The sequence below is a fragment of the Piliocolobus tephrosceles genome, chromosome 6 (genome assembly GCF_002776525.5).
Source record: "Piliocolobus tephrosceles isolate RC106 chromosome 6, ASM277652v3, whole genome shotgun sequence".
Classification (NCBI taxonomy): domain Eukaryota; kingdom Metazoa; phylum Chordata; class Mammalia; order Primates; family Cercopithecidae; genus Piliocolobus; species Piliocolobus tephrosceles.
The window spans coordinates 103,504,291-103,530,569 of record NC_045439.1 but is presented as its reverse complement, the minus strand read 5'-3'; the positions used below and the strand labels follow the sequence as shown (position 1 = coordinate 103,530,569).

Here is a 26,279-nt window from a genome sequence, read left to right as displayed (position 1 = left end):
GTTTAGACAAAGAACAGAGAGAATGACAGAGGAAAGTTTAAATGCGTTGAAACTGAAATGCCAGGAAATTTCTACTTAAAGTACACAAAATAGACTCTAAGGCAAGCAAAGCATAAGTTGAGATAAAGAAGATTATAAAGATAGAAGGACTAATTTATCAGGATACTAAATAATTGTGAACCTGTATATGTGCCTAACATTGCCTTAAATGTATATAAAGGAAAAATAGACTGTATTGCAATAATTTCAGATATGCAATTTTAGTGAAGTAATTTAACATACTTCCCTCAGTGAATGATTAGTAGAACAAGATCAAAATAGAAGAAAGAAAATATGTAAAAGAAAATAATGAAATAAAAACTACAGAGAATCAATAAAACCAAAAGCTGGTTCTTTGAAAAACTTGATAAACCTTGGGTAAATGTGATCAAGAAAAACAAAAGAAGAAAAAGGCAAAATAAGGTAAAGAGATATTAAAAAGCAGTTGAGAATGTGATAAACTAGGAAAATTAAGAAAAAATGGATAATTAGAAAATTGAAATAAATCTATAATCTTAAAAGAAATTGACTTATCAGTTTAAAATATACCAATCAAAAAACAACAAAATAAACACTAGGCCCAGGTTATTTCAGAAAATAAAAAAGTAAAGGTCTTCACCTTAATTTGAAACTAGCAGAACTGTAATACCAAAAGGAATACAGACAATAGAAAGCTTTTAAATTGAATATAGATGTCTTGCTCAAAAATGTTAATCAAGTATTAACTAAGTCCGACATGACATATGTTCATGCGTAAGTGCAAGTTAGAACTAAATAATGTTTCTTTAAAGAAGGCAAAATTCATTTATTTAACAAATAATTTGTTGAGTGCCTTCTACGTGGTAGACACTAGGCTGCTGAAGATACAGCAGTGAAAAACACAGTCAAACATTTCTGCCCTCATGGAACTTAAATTCTAGTGCAGAAAGGCAGATGATAACTAATAAGTAAGTAAAATACATAATATATTAATGATGATGAATGCCAAGATAAAAAAGCAGAAAAGGGGAATAGGGAGTTTGTGTATTTTAGGGATTGAGAGAGAACTTGACATTTTAGAATGGAATACCAAGAGACACATCTTAACAGGAGAAAATGTGTTTATATAGTTTACCATGTTAGATTTAAAAAAAAAAAAAAGACTATATGATTGTCTTAATTGCTAGAGAGAAAGAATTTGATAAAATGAAATAATCTTGATGACAAAAGGAAAAACTTCATGGCATGCCAGAAATTCATGAAAACCTTTTTGGTCTAAACAAGTATGATAATTAATAGTTTAATATTAATTCCCTTTAACGTCCAGAAGGATGCCTGCTATCAATGCTTCTTATCAACATGGTACTAAATATCCTAATGAGTGCAATAAGGAAAGAAAAAGAACTAAACCGTATCAGGATTAGATAAACAAAACTGTCATTAGTTGCAGGTGATAGGATTATCTACATAGATAATCAGTCAGTCTACAGAGAACCTTGCTGGAATTAACAAGACTTTTAAGCGAGGTCTTTAGAAAAAAAAAAAAAAAAAAAAATCAACGTATAATAGCAAATAGTATTCCCATACAAATCAACAAATAGGAAATATAATTGAAAAAAGGGAATTATCTTTTATAGTAGTTACAAAAAGTATAATTTACCTAGGAAGACAGCTGTCCAGTGATCTCTAAGATCTCACCAATAAAATGATAAAAGCTTTTTGAAGAGCATAAAAGGCAGTCTGAGTAAATGCTATGCTATTGCTATGTTAATGGGTAGGAAGACTTGATATCAGGTAAAGTACTTCTACCCAAACTTACTAGACTCAGTTCAATTCCAGTCACTTACATAATAATGAGAAAACTTATCCTTAAAATGGACATCTCAATAAAGCTGTTAAAAATTAATATGAAGTAGTCAAGGCTCAATAATGGTAAAGGCTAATTGAAGATATATGAAGGACTCATACATCTACCACAATTTTTTATAAAGATAAAATAATTAAAACACTATATTAGTGTCATAAGGTGATACAGTAATTCAAAAGATTGATAAATCTACCTTTATTAAAATTAAAATATCTTATTAGGAAAAGACATCATCAACAGTAAAGCTCCAAACTGGAAAAAGAAATTTACATATCTGCAGTGCATACTCAGGATCAGATTAATATCCAGAAGGTATTAAAAAAGAAAAAAAAATCTGAGAAAAAGATCACCCAGGATATCAGTAGGTACTTTAAAGAGAAGGAACTGTAGTTGGCTTATAAAGACATGAAAAGATGTTTAACTTAATAAGTGATTCAGAAAATGCAAAATCAAAAGGTATAGAGCATTTCATATCTCTCAGATGGGCATACATTTAAATGTGTGAAGACACGAAGGTTCTTTATAGAGGAAACAAGGTATTTCAGAATACGAATCTTTATATTTAAAAATATATACACAAAGAGAAACCAGATGTATTATTGTTTATAGACACAAGGAGTTATAGGAAGATATTAAAATATCTGTGGAAACTAACTTCAAAAAAGTGATGGCCAAGCACAGTGGCCCACGCCTGTAATCCCAGCACTTTGGGAGGCTGAGGCAGGCGGATCACCTGAGGTGGGGAGTTCAAGACCAGCCTGACCAACATGGAGAAACCCCGTCTCTACTACAAATACAAAATTAGCTGGGCATAGTGGTGCATACCTGTAATCCCAGCTACTTGGGAGGCTGAGGCATGAGAATCACTTGAACCTGGGAGGTGGAGGTTGCAGTGAACCAAGATTGCATCATTGCACCCAGCCTGGGCAACAAGAGGGAAACTCCGCTCAAAAAAATAAATAAATAAAATAAATGGCTACCTAGTAAAGAAAGGATATGGGACTTCCACTAATTCTGTAATCTCTACTTTAGTAACAGAAGAGAATTAGCAATCATAAAGCAGATATGGCAACATGCCAACATGTATTTCTCCTTGGTGGTAGGTATATAAGTTATAAAGCATATACTTTTCTATAATTTGAAATATTTCACACTCAACTTTTTTTTTTTTTTTTTTTTGGAGACACGGTCTCACTCTGTCACCCAGGCTGGAGTGCAGTGGCGCCATCTCAGCCTCCACCTCTCTGGCGCAAGCAGTCCCCTCACCTCAGCCTCTCAAGTAGCTGGGACTGCAAGAATGCACCACCACGCCCGGCTAACTTTTGTATGGGGTCCCAGTTTGATGCCCAAGCTGGTCTCGAACTCCTGGGTTCAAGCGATCCACCCTCTTCAGCCTCCCAAAGTACTGGGATTACAGGCTTGAAACAGCACACCCAGCTCACTGAACTTTTTTTTTGTTTTGTTTTAAAGATGTTTGCAGTATCTAGGCTTGAAGTGATAAAAGCTTATATTCACCAAAGTTGGATATTTAATACGTGGCAAAGGCAAAAGTAATAGGCACTGGAGGCCAGACAGAAAGGTTCCATGACTCTGCATGTTACGGAAAGAAATGGTCCAAGGGCTGAGAGTGGGCAGGAAGGTCACAGGCTTAGGAAACCTCTCTCATCCTTGACTCCCACAGCCCCCTCTTCCTGTTTGGGAATTCCTCGGAAGTATTTTACTGAGAAAACAAAGCGACCCAGGACATGAATCTTTGTTGAGAAAGAATTCACAGTGGACTTGGAAATTTCCCCCCACAAACTCAAGATAATTCTACTGTCAACAAGCAAAGCTTTTGACCCAGTAGGAGGTCTTAAACCAGTTTTTCACTTGGCTTCTGTTCAAACACATATTCCTCCTTTGGAGTTGATCATCTGTGTGCTTTTGTCAGAATAATTTGGCCCTTGATTCTCTGTTTTCAAACTAACCAGAAATCTGGCATTTCAACCTCTGTTTTCATCAGCTCTCTTACATTATATTCTTCACCACCATCCTCCCACTAAATTAAAAGTAAAATGCAGTAAAAAGCCACTTGCGTACTTCTTCCCTGTGAACTTCTGTCTTGTGTTTCTGACAGCCTGGAGCTCTCCTATCCTCTCAGTTTTGGAGGTAGCGAACATTCTGTAGTGTCTGTATTGTTTCATCCTAGCTGTCTTCTGAGATTGGTGCCTATCTCCCTAACGACTTTGAAACTCCAGAACTTTCAAACCAGGAACCGCTGAACATATCCAGCCCTGCGCTATCTCTGAGTTCCTGGGCAGTGGCATGTCCTTATATTAAAGGACATTTGGATTGGTTCAGGATGACAGAACTGCTGTGTGACCAAGATAGGACTTCAAACCCATTTCCTTTGTTTCTACCATGCTGCTGTGGTTTGAATGTGTTCTTTCCAAAGTTTGGGTGTTGCCAAAGTGATAGTGCTAAGAGGTGGGGCCTCAAGACATGATTAGGTCATGAGGACTTTTCCCTCATGAATGGGATTAAGGCCCTTGAAAAAGGGGCTTCACACAGCATTCAGCTAGCTTGCTCTTCTGCTCCTTTGCCTTGTGAGGACACAGCCTTTCTCCCCTCCCCAGAGGATGCCACCCCTACCAGACAGCTGAACCTGCCAGTGCTTTGACCTTGGACTTCCCAGCCTCCAGAACTGTGTAGAAACAAATTTTCTGTTCTTTATAATTGAATTATAAATTACAGAATTAAGCATAATTAAATATAATTAAAAGACCGGTCATTACCCAATGTGTGGTATTCTTTTGCAGCAGCACAAACTGACTAACAAGCTGTTTTCCCTTTCCACCTTTTCTTGCCATTCTGAGTGTTTCCCAGCTCACTCAGTGCTTCCCTCCACCTGCATTATCACCTTACTTAACCAGAACTTAACTGCTACTCTCACTTGCAGACATTTTGACCTTTGAGTCTGGATTCAAATCCAAGTGTGTCTGAATCTGTAATTTGAGTTTTCAGCCCACTGTGTCAGTGGTTCTGCAACTTCATCTGATCAGAATTATCTAAAGGGCTTATTTAAAGATGCCGGGCCTCACCCCCAGAGCCTCTTATCCAGCAGGTGTGAAGCCTGAACACTGACATTTCTGTCACATTCCCAGGTGCTGCTGATGCTGCTACTCCTGGGGCCACACTCTGAGAACCTTATGTGATACCAGATTTGACATGTTGTTGTTAATTATTTGGTGATTCAACATCAAGGTTGGAGTCAGGATCCTGGGTGTTCCAGCATCCTTTGGGTGATGCTGTCCCTATTGTACCTCCACCATCCCTCCCCTCTCTTCCTCCACCCTGTGCTGAGTGGACACTCTGCTGCTTTGTTTGTATGTTCTTTTTTTTTTTTTTGAGACGGAGTCTCGCTCTGCTGCCCAGGCTGGAGTGCTGTGGCCGGATCTCAGCTCACTGCAAGCTCCGCCTCCTGGGTTTTACGCCATTCTCCTGCCTCAGCTTCCCGAGTATCTGGGACTACAGGCGCCCGCCACCTTGCCCGGCTAGATTTTTGTATTTTTTAGTAGAGACGGGGTTTCACTGGGTTAGCCAGGATGGTCTCAATCTCCTGACCTCATGATCCGCTCGTCTCGGCCTCCCAAAGTGCTGGGATTACAGGCTTGAGCCACCGCGCCCGGCCTTGTTTGTATGTTCTTATGGATTCCCTCAGCTCTCACAAATGAGGCAACATCCCTTGTTTTCAATTCGTATGAGCGATAACACTCATAGGTTGGAAACCTCTGCTTTTCAAGTGATAAAAACCAACTTAGAGAAATGGTGACTTCTCTGTGGTCATGCAGTGACTTGATGGCAGCCCTGGGACAGATAAGAGGCAGTTTACGTTTCCCCAAATCATAGCTGCCTCCCTGTGTACTTGTAACTTACGGCCAGACTAGGAAACATCTTTGAAACTTCTCTTTTGGAATTACTTGTAGAGGCAGCTTAAATTTTACATAAGAAAATGAGGTTTGATTATGTACACACAATGAAATAACATTTAGCCTTAACAATGGAGATGCTGCCATTTGTGACAATATGGATGGGCCTAGAGGACATTATTATGTCCTCTGAGTGAAATAAGCCACACACAGAAATGAAAATACTGTGTGGTCTCACTCATATGTGGAACCTTAAAACGTAACAAAGAACTCAAATACACAGAAACAGAGAGCAGGAAAGTGGTTACTGAGGGTAGGGAAATGGGGAGATAGTGGTCAGAGGGTACAGAGGCTCAGTTACATAGGATAAATAAGTCTAGAGGACTGATGTTCCTTATATACAGCGTGAGGGCTATAGTTAATAGTATTGTATACTGGAAATTTACAAAGAGTAAATTTTAGGTACTTTTACCACACACATAAAAACTGTGAGATGATGGATATGTTAATTTGCCTGACTGTAGAAATTCTTTCACTGTGTATATTATATGAAAACATCACATTGTATACTTTAAGTATATACAATAAAATCACAAAATTGCATCTCATCCTTCAAAAAGTAGAAAATGAGGTTTTGGTGACATCTGTATTTGAATTCTGATCCTGCTCCCCTGAATGTGTTAAATTCTCCTTCCCTGATTCCACCGGCTTCTGGGCATTTCTGTAAAACTCAGTGGCCACCACCTGGTCTTCATTATCATAATCTGATTATTATCTTATTCCACAGGGTCTGAAATACTGATCATGTGGGATGTTGTTTGACTAAAGAGTAACTTGGAGCGGTCAGGGTGTGTGGTGGCCCACAGTATGGTCCCCAGTGCCCACGGATGAGACAGCATGTGGGCTGTGGCCCTGGGCAACTTAGCATCACTGATCCTCAGAGTCTGTGTGTAGAATGGGGTCTTTGCTTCCCACGGCTTTTGTCAGTACTCAGTGAATCTGCTAGTGCTTGTAAAGCACCTGAAAGGGTTTGGCCTTCGGTAAATGGCAGCTGTTTTAATTGTAGAAACACTCTCCCTTCATCTGGTTTGGACTATTAGTTGGATAATCCAAAAAGTCATTTAAAATGTAGAATCGTAACAGGTGACATCTACCGCTTGAAACCCATTATTCTAACTTTGAACTTAACACATGTGTTGCTAGTGTTTTGATGTAGGGCTAAGGTTTTTTCCTTGTGTGAATCTCCTGATTGGATTTCTACAGTGTCTTGCATGAACCATGCATAATGCATAATCTGTGAGGGAATTTAAAGACAACCATGAAGCGATCTGAGGACAGAATAGATTTCCATGAAATTTTTCTTTTTCAGTATTTGACAGTTGTCTCATCTATATGTCATTTAATACATTTTATGACTATTACCTTTAGGAGAATGCAGTAGCTCAATTTTTGTACTATTTCAGCAGCTCATGGGCTATGTCAGTATGTCACCTAATCATGTGCTATCCAGCCAGCCACAACAAACTGGAGAACAAATACAGTGGACTTGACCAGAGCAGAAGTCAGGGTTTATGAGAGAGCAGTCTGTTGGCTGCAAACTTTCAACCTCTCATGGATCTTAGAGAGTCTACTAGAGTTTAGTGTACTAACTTTACTGTTATTATGACTGCATTCAGAAAGGGCCATGCTTAAAAGGCTGGCAGTAGAGTTTGGCAGAGAAGTGAGTTCTCAATGCACAGTTTGTAGATGGCTGTCCTTTTAAGGTGAGAACATTTAAGGAGACAGTGGGAGGGATTTTGCTTGGCCAGCACTTGCTTAGTTAGGAATATTTCCAATCAGGTTTGACAGTCTGACCCATTTTTTTCTCCGACAAGGCTGACAGATTGCACTTGTATACATGTTCCAGATGTTAGGAGTCTTCCAGACTCAGGTTTGGTAATCAAAACAACAACTGAGCTGGAACTACCGCGCTGCTGCCTGGCAGGCCTTGATGACACCCTGCCTGCTCCCAACTGCTTTGTGCCGAAGTGGCACACATGGCTGATTTACTGGGGAAAATACACGCCACACACATGCGCACACCATTCATATCTTAAAATGGTTTTTAAACTCCCCACAAACCAATTCTTGAGACCTCAGGGGTAACACCTCTAGTGCACCTTCTGATGTTGTTTTCAGTAACTCCTGAAGACTGCATAGGAGGCAGATTCAGATGGGCTGGTTTGGCAGAGTTTGAAAGAAGGGAGCTTGCTGCAGTACAGGACTGTCTTGCCATAGATGGTCAGCATATTCTACCCTGCTGGTCCCCTGGACACCACCATCTGGCATTCTTCTAGTGACAATCATTGCTCTGAGAGGGCTTGACGTGGAGCCCTTTTTGGGCGCTTTTGCTACCCTTAACCGCGTCTCTGTTGCTGTTGTAGGAGCCACTACCTAGAGGCTGGCCGCAACAGTTCTCTCATGATACCACTTCTTTATTTTAAATGGGCCCCTGGCCTGAAGCAGCTGTGTGTTCAGGTGGACCCACTCTTGTTCTGGGAGGTCAGAGGCTCTCTGCTACTTACTCACATGTCCTGTGCCTTCAGCTAAATCTTTACATCTCTGAAACTCAGCTTCCTCTTTTGTGATGTTGGTGCCTTCCGGCTCTCTCTGAATCGTTCATTTTTGCCCATGAAGTTGCTTAATGATAATTTTAATGTCTAAACTGCTGCAGATTAGATATTTCTTAGATCCCTCCTGCTGACGCACTTGGAATCTCTCTTTTTTTCTCATTAGTGAAATCATACAACTTTTCCTTTGTTACTGGCTTCTTCCCCTTAGCACAGTGTTTCCATGTGGTAGCATATTTCGGTACTTCCTTTAGATCCAAATGATTTTCCATTGTATGGAGAAACCACATTTTATCCATTAGTTGGACTTTTGAGTTATTTTCATCTTTTGGCTCTCATTAATAATGCTGCTGTGAACATTTGTGTGCAAGTTTTTGCGTGGAAGTGTTCTCATTTTTTTCTGGGCATATATCAAGCAGTAGAATTGCTGCATAATATTTTAAGGAACTATCAAACTTTTTTTTACAGCAGCTGTACCGTTTTGCATTCCCGCCAGCAGTGTATGAGGGTTCCAGTTTCTCTATGCCTTTGCCAACACTTGCTGTTGTCCATCTTTTTTATTGTAGCCATCCTAGTGGGTATGTATTGGTATCACATTGTGGTTTTTCTTTGCATTTTCCTAGTGGCTAATAATGTTGAACATACTTTCATGTGCCTATTGGCCATTTGTATCTCTTCTTTGGAGAAATGTCTGTTCATGTCGTCTGCCCGTTTTTAATTGAGTGTTTGTCTTTTCATTATCAGTTAAAGGTTTTTTATATATTCTGCATATATTGTAATATATTGGAATTTCCTCATAAATAATTTGCAAATATTTTCCCCCATTCTATGGATTGTATTTTCACTTTCTTGATGGTGGTATTTGCAATTTAAAAGTTTATAATTTCGAAATAGTCCTTTTTTTTTTCTTTTACTACATGTGCTTTTGGTATTATATCTAAAAACTCTTTGCCTAAATCAAGGTCGTAAAGATTTACTCCTGTATCTTCTTCTGAGAGTTTTATAGATTTAGCTATTACATGTAGGTCTATCATAGATTTTGAGTTAATTCTAGTGTATAGTATGAGGTATGGGGTTCAATTTCTGTCTTTTGCGTGTGAACATCCTGTTGTCCCAGCATTAGTTGTTTAAAAACGTATTCTTTCCCCACTGAATTGTCTTGGAACCCTTGCTGAAAATCAGTTGACTATAAAGGTGAGGGTTAATTTCTGGACTCTCAATTCTGTTCTATTGACCTATTTATCTGTTCTTACATCATTACTGCACTGTCTTTGTTACTAGAGCTTTGTAGGTAAATATATTTCTTATATCTCTTTTAGTTTATTATTATGCCCTCCTTTTCACCACTACTACCAAAATATTTATTTTTGAAGAAGCTAAGTTATTTTCTTAGAATTTCTTGTGTTTGGGTTTGGCTAATTGTATCCTGATGGTATCATTGAACATGTTCCCCTATTCTTTTTGTAAACCCTTATTTAGATTTAGGGACTCAATTAAATTCAGTTTTAATTATGTATTTACTTATTCTTTATTGCCAAGAATACTTCCTAGGTGGGGCTGTATACTTCCTTTTGTATCAGTTGGGAGGCATATATTATCTGGTTATCCTACTTTGATTAATATTAAAATTGATCATTGGGTTTAGATGTTATCAGAGCGATCAATCTGTTAAAAAGTTCCCAATCAACTTGTTATTTTTTTATCTCACAGTCATTGAAATTTGCTTTGATCTATCAGTTATTTCAGTAAGAGTTGTATAATGATGATTTTGGACTTCTTTTATTTTTTCTACATTTATTAGCTGTGATTCTTGCCCTCATCAACATTTAGAAACATCAGAATAAATACTTGTTTCTTTCCCCTCATTTATAATTTTCAGTACAAGTTGGGACCATAGCAGTCTCTTAAGGTGACCAGTGATTTTTTAAAAAAATCTTTGTGGATATTAAATATCTGCGGTTTAACTTAGTGCAGTCATCCTTTTTCTGATGCTTAAATTGTCCCATCACATGGTATTAATTATATGATGTCTGGGATTTGCTTCGGAATAATCCAGGGGAGGTCAGTGGGATGGGGAAATAGATGAGTCATGATTGGCCATGAGTTGATAACTGTTGAGGCTGGATGGATGGGTTTATTATTTTGTTCTCTCTTTTTCAATATGCAGTTTAAAATCATCCAGTTTTTGGCTAATGGGAATTCATTGATACTGGCTCCAGTATTATCTTGGTAACTTCCTTGATTCAAGCCACAAGAAGTCCCAGGAACATTTTATACATTTCCTGCCTCAGACCAAGAATCAGTGATTTATATGAGACTTGGTTCCTTTTAGTGGAAATGGTATTTAGAAGACCACCTGGCCTAGGCACCAGCAGAGATGGCGGGGGCACAGGGTGCTATCAGATTGTTCCTGCTCCTGGCCTTTAACGGGGACGTAGCTAGAAAATGTTTTTCAGGAAAAGAAAAATGAATCAGGTACTCAGGCCAGTATTTCCAGTTCAGATAAAAGTTGCGGAATGTTTAGCCAAGTCTTTTTGCATTTTGTTTATTTTTATCTATTTTATGCTGAAAATGGTTCCTAACAACAACTATAATTACTCATTTACTTTATCCTAATTATATATAACATCCTACTTATATATAATGTAACATCCTAATTTTATTGTATGTGTGTATGTATAGACAGGAGGGAAAGTAGATGTTAGTTTGAAATACTAATATTTTTACTAACAAGTCTACTATGGTTTATTTTGTCCATAATATCCTACAAGGGATATACAGTCAAAAGACTGTTTTGCAAAGTTACTTGACGTAATTATTCTCCCTGTAGTTATGCTGTCAACTTGATAGACGGTTTTAGTTTGCTTTAGATTTTTAGATGTTGCTTTTTTTTTTTTTTTTTTTGCAATTTCATGTGGTTCTAAAGTGAAAACTATAATACAAGAAATACAGAAGTTTAGTTTCCATCCTTGTTCCCTTCTCCTTGTTTTTCCCCTCTTCCATGGAGAACCATTTTTATTAGAACTAGGTTTATCTTGTATTTTTTAAAAATATGTAGACAATAGAAAATAATGTTTTTAAAATAAGTATCTCCTTCGTTTCTTACAAAAGGCAGCATACTATATACTCTTGTGCTCTTTTTTTTTTTTTTTTTTTTTAACTTTACAATAGATCCTGGAAATTCTTTCTTCTTTAAATATGTTAGTTTGACCTTTTCTGTCATACTAGTTTTATGTCCGTGTCCTTATTCAAGTGCATCGTAGGATATAGCAGTCTGTTATTAATTACTCTGTAAAATATTGGGAGACTTAGTGAGTTAACTGTGAGTTTTATTAAATGTCTTTGCTTTGCTTCTCATCATAGAACATGATAAATGCCTTTCCTTTTTAAATGTCTCTCTCTTAGTCTGAAGGAATTCCTGCCCAAAGAATATATCAAGCAGAGAGGAGCTGAAAAGAGGATCTTTCAGGTATTGGAAATGTACAGAACTTTATTATTCTCCTCACTCCCCATCCTCATTTATTAGTATGAGGGGGCCTCTGCGCATAATAGTTTTATACCTCGTGCCTGTACTCTTACATAGTAAATGATTAGTGACTCAAGAGTAAAGAAGCTGACAGTTCTACTTTGGGCAGATTTATTATCTTAATCCATATTTTCTTGCTAAAGGTTACCTAGCCCTTCTGAGAAAAATGTGCATACATTTAATTTCAAAGGCATTATCTTGGTAACATTGAAACAAGGCGATAGACCGTTAACATGCACTGAGGAAGGATCTACAAGTAGCCTCTTTGTCCTGAGATTTGTTTTTTGAAACTGGAATTTGGAAATTAGCGCCTGTTAAAAATCCAGGATTATTCTAAAAGTCAGACTTGTCCAGTCTACACAACCAGTAAGAAAAGCCCTAACACAAACTTTGGCATGCCACACTCTAAGGAATCCAAGATACCAAAGTCGTCTTTGATCCTGAAATGTAAATATAAATTAAAATACAAATTTCATGCATATAAAACATACTTTTCTCCAATATTGTTTCTGAGTACTATCGTGTACAGGCATGTATTTACCCTATTCTTTAGAAAGTTATACTTTTTTTTTTTTTTGAAGCAGAGCCAAGACAAAGTGCAATGGGGTGATCTCAGCTCACTGCAACCTCCGCACCCCACCCCCCACCCCCTACCCACTACCCCACCCCCGTTCAAGTGATTTTCGTGCCTCAGCCTACCAAGTAGCTGGGATTACAGGCATGTGCCACACTACCCGGCTAATTTTTGTGTTTTCAGTGGAGATGGGGTTTCACCATGTTGGCCAGGCTGGTCTCAAACTCCTAATCTCAAATGATCCACCCACCTTGATCCCAAAGTGTTGGCATTATAGACATGAGCCACCACACCCAGCCAATACATTTTGGATAGATGTTAGAATGACACCTCTCCTGAGAAGAACATTTTTCTTGGTATCATTTAAAGTCTTGGCCCTCAACCATTTGGGACATAGAGTCCTTTGAAAATGTGATTGCAGTTATGGACCCTGTTCCCACCACACGGCATGTGTGCATGAATTGTCGCATTTAGTTGTGAAGTAATGTGGGCTACTTGGGCTCAAACTCTGGTTTGAAATCCCTATGTTAGAACTTCCTGTGTGCTCTGATCCTTGGTCAGCAGTTGCCTGTGTCATGGAGGGGCCTCAGACACAAACATCACTTAATGATCATTCCTAGCCCCTGTGTCCACCACATACAGTAACTACCTCTCTCTGCTGGCAGAGATGCAATAACTGCTCCCGGCTACTGTCACTTTTGCAGGAGCATAAGAACTGCGGAGAGATGAGTGAGATAGAAGCCAAGGTCAAGTATGTCAAACTCGCACGGTCCCTCCGCACATATGGCGTGTCCTTCTTCCTGGTGAAGGTGAGTTGGGCAGAATGGGGAGGGCATTTACCTCGGCCACTTCTTTTTTCTTTGGTTCAAGCATTTGCTGTTAAGTCTGGTTTGTCCTGCTCACCCTGCTAGCATTTGCGGGTGGAACATCTGGCTAGTGCTGACCTGCGTTTAGCTGCACCACAGCCATGAGGGGTATGACCTGCGGGCTGGTGAGTGAGCCCTGCTGTCCAGGAGCCCCTGGGCAGCTGGGCTTTGGCTGAGATCACTGTCAGGGCTATAAAGTCCCTGAAGGAGTGAGTTCACTTTTCCTTGTTATTCCTTCTCCTGACAATGTTTCATTTATGACGGTCAAGAGTCCTGTGGACTAAGTGAAGGCTCTTCACCACTGCAGACCAGATCGAATTCATGTGGTAAATATGATGCTTAATTTGTAAACTTTAAGACAGGACTTGGGATTTTACGGCCTTCAGGTCTGTTTTCATGGGAATTTTCTGTTTTCCTACTAGAGGAAAAGAGGCGTGTCTTTGAAATTGCACCTGCGAGCGAGCCCAGGTTGGCCCTTGATGGGTGTCATCTTCACTTGACTGACAACTCTTCTGGTTATCTTTGTTACCCCTTTGCTTTTCCTAACCTCAGGGAAATGATACTCTCTTTAGTTGTCTGACTATTAGGTTTCACATATTTCTACTTGTTTTGCTTTGGCCCCTTTGGCCTCTCGCCTGGGGCCCTGGAGAAAGCTCTAACTTATAGTGAGTCTTCTTGTGTTGCTTTCAGCAAATGGAAGCAAACCAGCCGTGTTGCGGCTGCATCCAGGGACTGAAGTTGGAAGGATAAAACTGACCAGACTAAGAAGGTGTCTCTCCCCACAGCCAAAGAGAACTACCAAAGAGAAGAAGTTATATTGTCCTCTAAGATGTTTTCCTTGACTCCACTCCTCATTGGAGCAAGCTGCCTCATTTGGAGAGAGGAGATAGCAAGAAGTTATGTGTCAGAAAGCCATATGCTGCGTGCTGATTAGTTATTAGTACATCATCCAAACTAGCTCTCAGTTTTACACCCAAAATCGCTGGGGCCTTTGCAATGAAGAAAGTGTATGTCAGTCACCTTCTTTTTAAGAAAAATAATTGAGAGGTTGAATCTTTTACGTTTAGTGGCAGTTTTAAAGTATCAGTGAATATTTGAATGGCACTGATGCCATCTAGGTAACAGTGACTCCACTTATCAATATTAATAATAACAGCAATAATGTTTAGTAAACAGCCATCCATCAAGCTTATCTCATTCAAACCTATCAACAACCTAAGGGCAAAACTACTATTAGTATCTTCTTTTTGTTTTTGGAGACTCTCACTCTGTGAGTCTTTTGTTTTTGGAGAATCTCACTCTGTCGCCCAGACCGGAGTGCAGTGGCGCAATCTTGGCTCACTGAAACCTCTGCCTCCTGGGTTCAAGCAATTCTCCTGCCTCAGCCTCCCAAGTAGCTGGGACTATAGGCGCATGCTGCCACACCCGGCTAATTTTTTGTATTTTAGTAGAGACAGGGTTTCATCAAATTGCCCAGGCTAGTCTTAAACTCCGGAGCTCAGGCACTCCACCCACCTTGGCCTCCCAAAGTGCTAGGATTACAGGCGTGAGCCACAGCACCCAGCCGTACTATCTTCTTTGTGTAAGTGAGAACACAGAGGCCCAGCTAGATCCAGTGATTCAGTTGGGGCCATAAGGCTAGTAACTGAAGAAGCCAGGGCTTGAGTTCAGGTCTCCCTGATTCACAGATGGTGTTCCCAGCCTCTAGCTGTACTGCCTTAGCTGGAGTGACCCCATTTGAGAGGCAGTCACCTGCTTCCACCGTTCTAGCTTCCCATCTGTGCCCTGAACACATGGGGAGATCTGCTCGTTTTAGAAATTGTGCTTTTCATTGATTATTGTGAAGGGCATCCAGTAGTAAATGAGCTCCAATGCCTTGCAGGGACAAAGATTAAACAGATTTTCATCATGTCCACTGCTAATGGCATCAATTTCCATTTATTTTCTTGAGTTTCCCTGTAGTCCTCCCAGTATTAAATTCATCTCTTACATTCACATCGTCTTCCATTAATACCATCAGGCTTCACACACAGTCAGTTTCAACGATGTGCTTGCATATAGGTTAGTAAATTTAGGATAATAAAGAACATACAGAAATCTGTAATTAGGAAGAGACGTTGAACACCACATTGTAGAAAAAATCAGTTTGTTCTCCAGTGACAATTTAGAACCTAAGAAAAATCGGTCCATGGTCACTAGGATAATTTGAGAGAGAGCAAAGATCTCGTTATAGCAGGGTCTTGCAGATTTGATCAAACCAAATCTCTGTTTACAAAATTACTTAAGGCATAACAAGAACATGAGAGACCTTTTTTCCCTTCCTTCCTTACTCCTTCCTTCCCTCTCCTCTCTCTCTGTCTTTCCCTTCTTTCTCTATATTTTTTTAAAAAATTGCATCTCTTTGAAGGAAGAAAGGATTAAGAAAGTAGGCAGCACTTGCAACTTTTTTTTTTTTTGAGATGGTGTGTCCCCCAGGGTAGAGTGCAGTGGCGCAATCTCGGCTCACCACAACCTCCGCCTCCTATATTCAAACAATTCTCCTGCCTTAGCCTCCCGAGTAGCTAGGGTTACAGGCATGCACCACCATGCCCAGCTCATTCTGTATTTTTAGTAGAGATAGGGTTTCTCCATGTTGGTCACACTGGTCTCGAACTCCCGACATCAGGTTATTCTCCTGTAATCCCAAAGTGCTGGGATTACAGGCATGAGCCACCATGCCTGCCCAAGCACTTGCAACTTGTATATACATATGAAATATTCAAATTTTTATTTTATTTTTGTTGCTTTCTACAATGTTAATAGCACATTGCTCACTTCAGTGTTTTGCTCAGTGGGCCCAGTAGTATGACATTTTATTTTACAATCGTTTTTAATATAATTTTTGTGACCATAGTTTGCCTTATTTTAAAAGTGGTATAGCTAAAAAATGCAGGAATTAGTCAATATTAAGAATAAATGAACCTGAATCAGATCAAGACTTTAAATAAGATGATATCATATGACTATTTTATATAAAGCCACTAGGATATTTGATAAAACTCAACATCTTATTGAAAACTCTTTAAAATGCTGGAATATAAGTGTACTTGCTCACCATGATACAGGTTCATCAGTATCAAACTTCTCATTAGTATTATACTTAATAGAAATGCTAGAGAGAAATCTATAAGAGGCTGGGCATGGTGGCTCATGCCTGTAATCCCAGCACTTTGGGAGGCCAGGGGAGGCAGATCACTTGAGGTCAGGAGTTCAAGACCAGCCTGGCCAACATGGCGAAAACCCGTCTCTACTAAAAATACAAAAGTTAGCCAGATGTGGTGGTGCATACCTGTAATCTCAGGTACTTGGGTACTGAAGAACCTGGGAGGCAGAGGTTGGTGTTAGCCAAAATTGCACCACTGCACTCCTACCTGGGCAATAGAGTAAGGCTCTGTTAAAAGAAAGAAAGGGAGAGAGAGAGAGAGAGAGAGAGAGAGAGAGAGAGAGAGAAAGAAAGAAAGAAAGAAAGAAAGTTGTAAGAATTGAAATCAGAATAAATGTGCCCACCATCTCATTACCCTCTAACATTATTTTGGAAGTTCTGGGAAATATAGTAAGATACAAAAATGCGGGGAAAATCATTGCTTTAGCAAATGAAGGAACAAAATTACTATGACTTGTAGCTATGATTATCCTGTAACAATATATACCAAGTCATTTTTTTTTTATTTTTTACTTGGAAATTATTACAGATTCACAAGAAGCTGTAAAACTAACTCAGAATCAAAAAGTCAGATGATAACAAGTGTTGGTGAGGATATGGAAAAATTGGAACCCCCGTAACCTGCTGGTAGGAATGTAAAATAGTACTGTCACTTTGGAAAACAGTCTGTCAGTTCCTCAATTGATTAAACACAGAAATACCATATGACCCAGCAATCCCACTTGTATGAATATATACCAAAGAAAATTGAAAGTGCGTATCCACATAAAAACTTACACATAGGTGTTCACAGCAGTGTTAGCCAAAAGTAAGAAACAACACAAAGCATCAGCTGATGAATGGGTAGACAATTTATATTGTATCCATACAATGCAATATCATTCAGCCATAAAAAGGAATGAAGTACCGATATATGCTACAACATGGATCAACTTTGTAAATGTTATGCTAAGTGAAAGAAGCCAGTCACAAAAGACCACATATTATATGATTCCCTCTATGTGAAGTGCCCAGAAGAGGCAAATCTATAGAGAGAGAAAGAAGGTTAGTGGTTGCTCAAGAGTGTGGTAAGGGAGATAGGGGAATGATGGCTAAAGGGTACAGGGTTCTTTTTGATGTGTTAAAAATATTCTAAAACTGACTGTAGTTTTAAAAATAACAGTAATACAGAAAGGTCGTATGTGCCCTTCATCAGGTTTCCTCCAATGCTGACAATGGTACAGTAACACAGCCAGGAGAATGACATTAGTACAATCCATAGACCTTATTCAGAGTTCTCTAGCGTTCCATGTACTTGTGTGTGTTTAGTTCCATGTAGTTTTGTCATATTTATAGATTTGGGTAACCCCCACCATAATCAACTTACTCCAGCACCATTTGTTGAAAGTGCTATTCTTCCTCCGTTGAGTTGCTTTTGCATCTTTGTCAAAATTTAGTTCAGCACATCTTTATGGGTCTATTTCTGGGTTCTCTGTTTTGTTCTCGTTCAAATATGTATCCCTCTGCTAATCACACTGTCGTGATCAACTTTAGTATAAGTAAGCCCTAACATCAGATAAATCCCCTTTTTTCTTTTTTTTCAAAATCGTTTTAGCCATTTTAGGTTTTTTCCTTTTCATATATACTTTCCAACAAACTTATCTATGTCTACAAAAAGGCTTGCTGTGATTTTGATAGTAATTGCATTAAATTTATAGATCAATTTGGAGATAATTGACATTTTTACTCTGTTAAATCTTTTAACCCATAAACATGATATAGAGAGCCTCCTTGATCGCTTTCAACATTTTGTAATTTTCAGCTTATGGATCCCGTACATGTTTTAACAATACGCAATCATTTTAATTTTCAGGTTTATTGTTAAATTGATTAAATTGGCTAAGGAAATTGATAAGGCATATGTCAACCATGTGAAATAAGCCCTTAGAGTATGTACGTAAAAATTAGCAAAACCATTTAGAGTATCTGATAAAAAGAGATCACATGCAGAATAGCACCAAAAAGAAAAAATTGTATACCTAAGGTACACTTTTTTTTTTTTTCAATCGCTTTTGGGGTATAAGTGGTTTTTTGTTACATGGGTGAATTATATAACAGTGAATTGTAAGATTTTAGTGCTCCCGTCACCCAAGTAGTATACATTATACCTAATGTGTACTTTTTTATCTGTAGCCCTACTCCCGCCCTTTCCCTTCTGAGTCTCTAAAGTTCATCTGTATGCGTTTGTGTACTCATAGCTTAACTCCCACTTATAGGTGACAGCATATGGTTTTTGGTTTTCCACTCCTGTGTTACTCACTTAGAATAATAGCGCCCAGCTCCATCCAAGTTGTAGCAAAACACATTATTTTGTTCTTTTTCATGGCTGAGTAGTATTCCATGGTGTATATATGCCACATTTTCTCTATTCACTCATTAGTTGATGGTCACTTAGGTTGAGTCCACATCTTTGCAGTTGTGAATTGTGCTGCTATAAACATACATGTGTAAGTGTGTTTTTCATATAATGTCTTCTTTTCCTTTGGGTAGATACCCGGTAGCGGTAGTGGATCAAATGGTAGATCTACTTTTAGCTTTTAAGGAATCTCCATACTGTTTTCCATAGAGGTTGTACTAATTGGGACAATAAATTCTTTAAAAGACATCAGTAACAGATTTCTCATGCCCCAAACCGAACATTGCATTAAATTGTGAAGGAATTATGCTAATGAAAGCATAATTTAGGAAATAAATTAAAAGTTAGTAATTCTACTTTCCCATTCACTATTTTTATAGGCTTCTATTAGAAACTCTAAATAAGTAAATGAAATTATAATTAATAATGATATTGAACATACTTACTCAAACCACACAGCCTTGAAATCAGTCATAGATATTTTGAAAGGACTGGTTTCATGTGCTTAGAGCTGCTTACATCATATTTTCTTCTATGTCTGTGAACATTTTGTCCTAAAAATCAGTATTAAACTTTGTGTCGTTGTAATAGAGCATGCTTGCATGTTGGAGTTGGGAAGATTGTCCTAGAATCCAGGATGGTAATTTACACCTGTGTGAGAAATAGTAGAAACTTATATGACCTTAGGGAAAGTACCTAAACTCTAAATCTCAGTTTCTTCATCTGAAAAATAGGAATAATTCCTTATAGAGCTCTAATGATGAGTAAGCGAGCTAATATATGTAAACAAGTGTGGTGACTGGAAAATAAGGATATTGATTAATTTTATTTATTAGTTTTTTAGAGACTAGATCTCACTCTTATCACTCAGTCTGGAATGTAGTGGCGTGATCATGGCTCACTGCAGCCTCTTGAGTAACTGAGACTACAGGCACGTGCCACCACACCCAGCTAATTTATTTTTATTTTTTCTTAGAGACGGATCTTCTTATGTTGTCTAGGCTGGTCTTGAGCACCTGGCCTCAAGTGATCCTCCCACCTCAGTTTCCCAAAGTGTTGGGATTGCAGGCATGAGCCACTGTACCTGGCCTGATAAATTTTAGATTATCCCAGACACTGAACTCTTCCCATATTTCCCAAATCCCTGGCCCTAGGGGCCAGCTAGTAAACATTTCAGACTTTGCCAATCATGCTACTCAACTTTGCCCCTGTAGTATGAAAGCAGCCATAGGCAAAATGTAAATGAATGGCACGGTTATGTTTCTACAAAGCTTTATTTTTGGACTCTGAAATTTGAATTTTATGTAATTTTTGTCACACAAAATACTCCTCTTGATTTTTTTAAAATTTAAAAATAGAAAATTCATTCTTAGCTCTTGGGCCATAAAAATAAGCTGGATTTAGCAATGGGCATAGTTTACCCACCTCCGTACAGAGCATGTCTGCGAGCCATATAATGAATTGACATGGAATAGCATTAGGCAGCAGTATTTTCAGTGGCTAGGAAATATGCTTTGGAAAAGAAGGACTTCAGTTTGGATCCTGGCCTTGCCACTTAGTAATTTGACCTTGGATACGTTACCTTACCTTCCATCTCTGAGCTTCAGTTTGTTCACCCATAAAATTATGACTTTTTATGAGGTTTAAATAAGTTAATACAGAAAAGGGGACTGCCTCATATAAATCTCCATAAATGGGAGCTGTAAATGTCTACGTTCTTCCTTCTTTCATTGGCTTCTTTTGCATTTCATCATGATCTGCTACACCAAAACCCCACAAGCAACAGTAAGGCATTTCCCATGACTGGCATAAAATCTTGTTTTATTCCAGCAAATCACTGTGTAACTCTTCTCACTTCTAAATTTGCCTTTGAAAATTTTTTGCGGACATAGCCAGAGCCTTGAGGTTTTAGATTACCTGGGGAACAGACCCTCTTCTCCCCTAAACTGTAAAAACACCAGACAGGGCGTTCAGAGCAGCTCAGAATCCCAAGTGTAGTCAAAATGGATTGGCAGTCACTTGCAGGGAGAGAAATGGCTAAGAAACAGGGTCTGCAGGTTTGCTCTTGAGCAGCCGTTTTTCCCCATGCCCCTAAAAGAAAGAAATATACTGAAGACAGAACAAAACACGCAAACCAGCCCTTTGGCCAAGCCAATCTAGAACTCTAGTGAGCTCAGCTGGATCATGGGGAGGACCCTTTGGGCTTGGGCCATATTGAAGTGAAGGACGGGGAGCCGGAAGCTCAGTCCAGTTGCATTCCTCCATCCAGTTCTGGATCTCAGATGTGAAGCAGAGGTGATGTCAGAATCAGGCAATCTCAGCACCTGTGAGAAGAGTCTGCAGACAGCAGGCTTGATCACAGCTGGCTGCCAGGGCTAAACCCGGAGTAGCAGCTGAAATACGTTTGAAAGAGGAGGGTTTGGGTTTATTAACGAATCCTGCTTCTCCTTGGTAGAATGCCTGCTTTCACCTGCCTCTGAGTTAGACAAGCTGCAGACCTTTTCAAAACAAAAACAATCTAATCAGGACCACCTTGAGAGAGAAGCTTCTAGATGGCTGGCAGAAATCACAGCTACAACTCTGTGTGTATGTTGGTATATGAGATAGATGGATCTTCACTGGTGCCTGCTTTAGCCTGCTTTGTCTACTGGAGATAAAAGGAAGCTGGTCTGTGTAGTTGAAGGTTGGAAAGGAGTGGTGTGGGGGTTACTGAGACTTGAGGCATAGGAAGGAAAGAGGGAGCTTTATTACCCTGTGGCCCTCCCCTCACATTCCTGTCACTGAGGCTCTCAGGCAGGTCTCTGCACCAGGGAAGACCTTGCATCATGATCACAGATCTCGGCCATTTGCGACTTCACCTTTCTCCAGCTGCTCTGCGTTGTGTGTGTAGAAGCTGAAGTAATTTTATCCCTTGATGGTGGTCTCTGTTGACAGTTCCAGTATTTTTTGAGTTCCCTCAGCCCCTTTTCCTCAGTTGTGACCTGCTGATAGAAAGTCCACTGTAACTTGTTTGTTCACTGTGGCTTCCTCTCCCAATCTGGAATGATTTTGACAAGAATTAGGGCAATCCGTCACGATTCTGTGTTCCCGCACCCCAGAATCCCTCACTGGGGAGCAGTGCAGATGGGAAAGAATGAAGGCAGCAGCTGCAAACCATATTTTATCTCCAGTCCCCTTCCTGGGTCCCAGAAGCTGGGTTTGTGCCAACCCTGTGCGACTAAATTAGCTGCCTAGAGCCTCTCAACCTAAAACTCTGTGTGGCTCCCGAAGCCAAAGTAGATTAACTGACATTGTCTGCCCTGCACTGATCTCACCCTTGTGGAACTGTCCTCTCTTTGAAAAAAATCTGACCCTTCTCAGTGTTTAAGACTTAAGGTTCAGGGAAGAATATTCCCCTCCTCAGACACCTAGGTAGATTCCTCACACAATGGTGTCCTCCCTGAGGAAGCTGGGGGTGTGGGTGACTGTCACCATCTGAGGGTTACCAAATGCCCATGGTGAGGGCGGTTGGGGTTGGGGGGGATTTGGCCTTTTCTCTCTTTGCTTCCACCAGAAGACAGTCAACTACAGTAGACAGTCAGCTTTTGGATATTTTTGAGCTACTCAAATCTGTGTTCAGATTATGGCTTTACCACTCACCACTGTTGGCCTTGGGCTCTTCACTTACAAAGTGAAAAATGATGATACCAGTGTTTTGGAGATGCTCTGAAGATGAACAGATGATGCTTATTAAGTATCTAGCATGCTCCAGCTGTGTTTTAAATGCCATTACCCTGTATTGGGTGTGTGTAGACACATCCACAAATGGATCCTTTGTGTGAATGTATATGTCTATGCCCCTGAGAATAGCAGTTGAGATGTTGCTAGATTTCAGCAAATATGACTTGAAAAGGTTTTCCTGACAACCCTAAAAATATACATGCATTATGTGAAATGTTGGAAATAAGGAAAAGCATGAAAAAATAATACAAAACACATGAGATGTTCAGTGCCATTTTTTTCATTTAATGGACATATGCCTATTTTTAAATTTTTATTTCCCCTAAGATTAGGCCCTATATTCTGTTTTTTTATGATATATTATGAATAATTTACTTCCATAAAACCAATTGCTTTTCTACAATATGATTTTTAATCATGTAGGGTAATCTGTTTTCTGGATATATCATAATTTATGTATTAAGTCCCGTGTTATTGAAAATTTGGATTGTTTCATCTACAGCCATACCACCCTGAATGGGCCCAATGTTGTCTGAAAATTTGGGTGGTTCCTAGCTTTCACCATGATGTACTGTGGTTGAGCTTCATGTGGCATAATCTTTACACACATTTATAACTTTGTTTTTTAGACTAAGTTCATAAAAGCTAGCTGTGTCAAAAGTAGGGACTTTTTAAGGGTTTGGATAGATACTGACACATTTTCTCTCATGAAGGTTTTGCTGTCTTAAGCTTTCATCACTACTGACCGCCTTCACATGTTCCTCAAATCTGAGTATTAATTTTAATAGAAAACCTCAGCTATTTTAAGTGAAAACTTATTTGCTTGTGTTATTTCAAAAACATTTTATGTTCATATTCTTCAGCAGTTATTTTGTTGATTTATGAACACATCATATAGACAGTATATGAAGTCTATTGCCATTACATTCATTGTAAATATTTATTGCCCAGTCTTTTTCATTTTTTGTGAGGTTTTTTTAGTTTCTGCTCCCCTCCCCCCAATCTATCAAAAGTATGTATATTTTGAGTTAAGCCTATTGTTTCATTTATGGCTTCTTATGTTGGTGTTTTTCTTAGGAAATCATTTCTCACCCAAGGATCACAAAAATACTCACTTGGGTGTTCTTCCTAAATTATTAATCTCTCTTTAATTTGTTTTGGTATGACTGTGAGCTAAGGGTCCATTATTTTAATAGACATTACTATGTCTTAAAACATTATTAAAACTAGTTATACAATAAGTTTTAAGAATCAGTAGATATACAAAATTCCAAAACAAAGAATCCAAACAAATATATTTCAGAGATTTACAAAAGGGCAGGAAGCTGTGTCTCCTCATAATGAGAAGATTCTACTTTGGCAGAGTTTTAGTTAAGCTAATTTTAAATCTCAGATTAATCCTCTTTTGTTACTCACTGAGTTGGCCACTGGAAGTGATAGTACCTGGAATTCACCGTTGCTTCTTTTTCTCTGGATGTCTTTTCAGTTCTGTCCCATCTTTCTGACGTAGTCTGTTTTTGGAGCAAGCTGCCCTCCTGAGAGGCATGCTTTTGTGGCTTTTTCCATACTTCTCATGTCTTTGTTTGAGTTCCCATACCTTTAGTTCAATGAGTTACTCACCTAGCCTCAAAACCTTGGTTTTCCTATAGCCCTGCCTGTTTTGAAACACAGTGTATGCAGGTAAAACGTTGAAAAATCACTGATTCCTTGGCAAAGTCAGGTGTATTCAGAGGAAGAGCACTGACTCTTGGTATCTCCTGTTTCAGGAAAAGATGAAAGGCAAGAACAAGCTGGTGCCTCGCCTGCTGGGGATCACCAAAGACTCGGTGATGCGCGTGGATGAAAAGACCAAGGAGGTGCTGCAGGAGTGGCCCCTCACCACCGTCAAGCGCTGGGCAGCCTCACCCAAGAGCTTCACACTGGTAGGGACTGGCAGAGGGCAAGGAGAGCACTAGCGTGGCCTTGGGTGATATTGTGGGAACAGGAGAAAGACCAGATTCTTGCCCATTGGATTTCTCTGGCCTTGGAGAGCCAGCATGGAGTGAGGAAGATGGTGCAAGCCCATGGGCAGGGAAGGGGATGGGTGCAGAAGTAAAAGAGGTCAGCAAGCCTGGGTTTCTTCAGGCACTGCTCCTTCTCTGTACTCTGCATAAGTCAGCCTCTAGTTCATTATCTAGAAAAAGCCACTCACCCAGATAATTCTCAGTTCTGTGTTCCTGATGACATCCCTAGCACATACTGAAAGGAAACTTTTAGTGCTCTGACACACAAAGGCCCCCTCTCTGTTTTATATTTTCCTAAGCGTTGTGATTATCTTGCTGAGGGGTGTTTTCTCAGCCTGCCTAGAAAGACAGCATAGTACACAGTGCAAATAACGTGGACTTTAGGATAGTATTACTATAGATATCCAGTTTGTCATTTCCCAGCTCTGTGACCTTGTTTAAGTTACCTTTCCTCTCTGAGCCTTAATTTCTTCAGCTATAAAATGGTGATAGTCATGCCTACAGAGCTGCTAGGATTGAATAAGATGAAGATGATAAGATGCTTAGTATAAAATTTATGGAAAGTGGTGAGAATATATTTGTTTCAGGTCTTCAGACCTCTGAATTCTTCCTCTTGATTTCAGTATTTGTTGTTAGCAGAGTAATAACTCTATGCCTTAACTATAGCCACATTTACTTGTGAAACACAATAGGGCAGGTAGTTGGTAGGGCAAGTTGTGCAATAAGAAAAATCAAAAAGTGCTAGAATTTGTCAATTTCCTAAGACTCCTGAAGTCACTAGTGAATGCTTGAAATATCACCTCTTATCTATGCAAGATACCATAATAAGATATAAAAAAAAAAAAAAATTGTGTAAAGAAGGGACCATGGAAGAAGTCATTAGTTGTCTAATTTGACTATAGATTGTTAGGTTCCTGCCAATTAGAAGGAATCATCAGAAAACATACCTTCTATCCTCCTGTAGCTGTAACAGCTGTGCCTGTATGGCCCTCAAAAGATGAATGTTCATACTTAGCTGTGTCCTCACCTTCCATTGCAGGAAGTCATGGATAATTGCTAAATTAGAAAAATCAAGAAATCAATATAAACATATTATTTAGAAATACTAGAAGAAACCACCGAAACAGTTGAAAGTGGTTACCTTTGGAGGGGTATGTGGTAGAAAGTGAATATGAAAATGTGTAGGACAGGGAACAACTGTGTTTTGTTTTACATCTTTTAATACTATTGGTCTTTTTAAACTAGGCCCAAGTATTTATTGCAAAGAAAAATTTGGCCAGGCGTGGTGGCTCACGCCTATAATACCCGCACTGTGGGAGGCCGAGGCGGGTGGATCCTGAGGTCAGGAGATTGAGACCACCCTGGCTAACACAGTGAAACCCCATCTCTACTAAAAATACAAAAAATTAGCCGAGCGTGGTGGCAGGCGCCTGTAGTCCCAGCTACTCGGGAGGCTGAGGCAGAAGAATGGCACGAACCCAGGAGGCAGAGCTTGCAGTGAGCTGAGATCATACCACTGCACTCCAGCCTGGGTGACAGAGCGAGACTCTGCCTCAAAAAAAAAAAAAAAAAAAAAAATTAAAAAAATAAA

General features: G+C 39.3%; 1 protein-coding gene across 1 annotated transcript in view; it reads left to right on the top strand.

Moving 5' to 3' along the window:
* The window catches only part of TLN2 (talin 2), a 474,484-nt gene that overhangs the window by 296,596 nt on the left and 151,609 nt on the right, over positions 1 to 26,279 (top strand). Inside the window, exons 10-12 of the mRNA XM_026455077.1 lie at positions 11,808 to 11,871; positions 13,207 to 13,311; positions 24,452 to 24,607. Of these exons, the coding sequence (XP_026310862.1) occupies positions 11,808 to 11,871; positions 13,207 to 13,311; positions 24,452 to 24,607 (325 nt within the window). The remainder of the gene's footprint in view (positions 1 to 11,807; positions 11,872 to 13,206; positions 13,312 to 24,451; positions 24,608 to 26,279) is intronic.